At 43.1% G+C, this 3,600-nt stretch overlaps 1 protein-coding gene across 2 annotated transcripts; it reads right to left on the bottom strand.

Moving 5' to 3' along the window:
• Window positions 1-1,097: 1,097 nt before the first annotated feature.
• On the bottom strand, window positions 1,098-2,401 carry Actbl2 (actin, beta like 2). 2 transcript variants are annotated; one of them, XM_004623080.1, is made up of 2 exons: window positions 2,271-2,399; window positions 1,269-2,144 (listed from the first exon to the last, which is right to left on the bottom strand). In XM_004623080.1, exons 1-2 carry the CDS (start codon window positions 2,397-2,399, stop codon window positions 1,269-1,271), a joined length of 1,005 nt encoding a protein of 334 aa, XP_004623137.1. The 2 variants fall into 2 exon arrangements, with proteins under 2 accessions (XP_004623136.1, XP_004623137.1); XM_004623079.1 differs by having other exon boundaries at window positions 1,098-2,401.
• Window positions 2,402-3,600: the final 1,199 nt, after the last annotated feature.

Genomic DNA, 3,600 nt, shown 5'->3' with positions numbered 1-3,600 from the left:
AAATTCCTCTCTCCCAAAAAATATCTTACAGTAACCCCAATAAATATAATCAATATTCAGAAAAATCCCTAAAAATACAAATAACCCTGATAGCCAAAGAGTCAGAAATCACATCGCAGATTAAAATAAACCAACCGGGAGTTAAAATTGGTTGTAGAATCACTACTTGATTCATTAAATATCTTAGATACATTGATATTTTCTGGATTCAGAGCCCAGAGTGCTAGCTACAACACTATGGAGCCTGCCTTCCATTGATATTTTCTAACATGTTAGGGTCTGCATAACACTGAGGGCCACTTGCATAAAGAAGTATTGCTAATCAGTAGAATGATAAATACTATTTCTAAAATTTTTCCTAGAACTCACTGAGGGCTGCTATACTGTTTCTAAAATTTACACCTCAGAAAAACATTGCAGTGCAATTCCCTACAGTGAAAAGCTTTCATAAAAGACATATCTAAAATCATGGCAACAGAAATCTTCCAGGCCTGTGTCACTATGCAAGGAAATGCAAACAAAATCACTGATGTCAAAATGAACCAGAAAAACACTGATTTGGTATGAAAATGTGTATTCCAAAAATCAGGCATTATCTGCACCTTTGCTAGTTTGCAAGTATGTGGCATTCCAATAACTAAGATGTTAAAGTGACAGGCCAGCAGATTTATTTGCAACATCAATCTGTTCATTTAATAAGGAAAACAATTAAAACAACCAAGATTCTAAGCTGATGATGATTGGGGAAGTAATTCATGTTAGCTGTTCAGATAATCAGAAATATGAATACATTTTAACATGTAAGATTTTATTTCCCTGGTGCTTATGCGTATAGAGGTATTATTAATTAAATAATTCTTTTATAACTAATAAGAGCTGAATGCTAAATATACACTTTTTTCAGGTCTAGATGGCTTTCGGTTATTGCATAGGTTATCAAGAACTAGGTTTTAAAGCTTGGAAATTCCAAAATGACATTTCTCCTGATTTTACTTCTTGTCACTTATTTTCACTGAAGCAGGCCTACATATCCTGGAGCCCTGTAATAGAAGCCCATAGAGTATGGCATCAGAATTCTCCTTTAGCTGGGAGAGATCCTAATATGATTACCTGGACCACAGCCCAGGACGCTGGGATGGAGAGGTAGAGTTGCTGGTGTGCGCACTGGGGAGAGCAGACCATTTACCTTAATTCTAGTGGCTGAGAGTCGCATCTTTACTGCAACCTCGAGAAGAGAAAAACAGAAGCCCCTTCACCTGGAAAGCCGTTCAGAAACACTTTCTGTGAACGATGGGAGGGCCGGCCTCGTCATACTCCTGCTTGCTGATCCACATCTGCTGGAAAGTGGACAGGCTGGCGAGGATGGAGCCCCCAATCCAAACCGAATACTTGCGCTCTGGGGGAACTATGATCTTGATCTTCATGGTGCTCGGGGCCAGGGCTACGATTTCTTTCTGCATCCTGTCAGCAATGCCTGGGTACATGGTGCTGCCCCCAGACAGCACGGTGTTGGCGTACAAATCCTTACGGATGTCCACGTCACACTTCATGATGGAGTTGAAGGTTGCCTCGTGGATTCCACTGGACTCAGTGCCCAGAAAGGAAGGCTGGAAAATGGCTTCTGGACATCGGAAGCGCTCATTCCCAATGGTGATAACCTGCCCGTCGGGAAGCTCATAGCTTCTTTCCAGCGAAGAGGACGCAGCTGCGCTCACCATCTCCTGCTCAAAGTCCAGAGCTACGTAGCACAGCTTCTCTTTGACGTCACGCACGATTTCTCTCTCAGCTGTGGTGGTGAAGTTATAACCTCGTTCGGTCAAGATCTTCATGAGGTAATCAGTCAGGTCTCTGCCTGCCAGATCAAGACGCAGAATGGCATGGGGCAGGGCATAGCCTTCGTAGATGGGCACGGTGTGAGTGACTCCGTCCCCAGAGTCCATCACGATGCCTGTGGTCCGTCCTGAAGCATAGAGGGACAGGACAGCCTGGATGGCCACGTACATGGCCGGTGTGTTGAAGGCCTCAAACATGATCTGAGTCATCTTTTCCCGGTTGATTTTTGGATTCAGAGGGGCCTCCGTGAGAAGGATGGGGTGCTCATCTGGCGTCACACGGAGCTCGTTGTAGAAAGTGTGGTACCAGATCTTCTCCATGTCGTCCCAGTTGGTGACCACTCCATGCTCAATGGGATACTTCAGGGTCAGGATGCCTCGCTTGCTCTGGGCCTCATCTCCCACGTAGCAGTCTTTCTGGCCCATGCCTACCATCACCCCCTGGTGTCGGGGACGCCCCACCATGGATGGGAACACAGCCCGAGGGGCATCATCACCCCCAAAACCTGCCTTGCACATCCCTGACCCATTGTCCACTACCAAGGCAGACAGCTCGTCATCCATCATGGCTCCGGTTGGACCCCTCCAGATTGGTATGTAGAGCTTTATAGGAAAATACTAATTATGCTATGTAAAGACGAAAGTGAATAAGTCTAAAGCCCTCCAGAGCTGCCTTCAGAGATGAACCTGTAGGGTGATCACAAGTATTTAAAGGACTACACTGACCCCTCCCACCTCCTGTCCCACCACTTCCCAGCACTTTTGGGTGAGGTCCCCCTGTAAAGATTAATTATGATGATGTTTACAGAATTGATTAGCAGTCCTTCCTTTATAAGGAAGGAAAATTAGCAACCAAGTGGCCAAAGAGCAGGTCATGGTAATTAGGCAACCCACACAGGGCTGCTGGGCTGCTCGGAGAGGTTTCGTGATAACTATGTGACTCCACAAGGGACATAAAAGCTAGATAAAAGAGAGCTCATAGTGGGTATGTGTAGCACAGTCAGAGGGACCCCTCGGTCTTCGTGTGCCTGGGTCTGTTCTCTCTACGCTAGCTCTATCTTTTTAGTCTTAATGTATTTTTTATATGAAGAATTTGAGCTTGCAAATTTTACCTTCTCAAGATTTTCATCCTTATTAGGCTCTTTATGGGTTTTCAACATGATAGAAGCTGCTCCAATGAATGATTTGTCAGCGTAACCCGACAGCTGTAATTATAATAAACTTGTATCACACAAAATACCATGATATTTAATAAACTTCTAATCTGTCAAGTAAAAGCAATAGAGTGATCCACGAAGTAATGTATTATAGATCTTTCTTTTCTGATGTTAAGTTTTGAATAACTTGACTTTATTAAGCATTTTCTATGTCTAGACATAGTTGAGAGGGGTAGAGTCTATTTGGTCTGCATTGAGTACATGGAGGCTTCAGCCTCAACTTTCCTGCATAATTTATTAATTAAAATGTAATTTACAAAATTTAATTTATTTGAAATAACTCAAGTTACATGACAGTGAAGGAAATTAGACACTCAGATAAATTTGAAAACTATATATTTGAAGTCATTATTAAAACATTTTGATCTTCACAATGTATATACTATTGTAATCCAACAGCAAAGCAGAAACACTGAAAGGACACCCAGAACTTGGAGGCGGATTTATTTATATCGATGGGCGCTGATTGGAATCACTCTGAAAATATGAGGTCCTGATCTCTGGTGGTCTAGGGCTTAGGAGGGATAAGCAAGCAGGAAGTACTTCGGCAG

Source organism: Octodon degus, unplaced genomic scaffold (genome assembly GCF_000260255.1).
Source record: "Octodon degus isolate 3935 unplaced genomic scaffold, OctDeg1.0 scaffold00001, whole genome shotgun sequence".
Lineage (NCBI taxonomy): Eukaryota > Metazoa > Chordata > Mammalia > Rodentia > Octodontidae > Octodon > Octodon degus.
Note: the sequence above shows the minus strand (reverse complement) of the source record. Positions and strands in the feature narration are given on the sequence as shown.

Bases quoted from the DNA above. Each gene is read 5' to 3' on its own strand.
- Actbl2 (XM_004623079.1), bottom strand. From the start codon at position 2,399: ATGATGGATGACGAGCTGTCTGCCTTGGTAGTGGACAATGGGTCAGGG.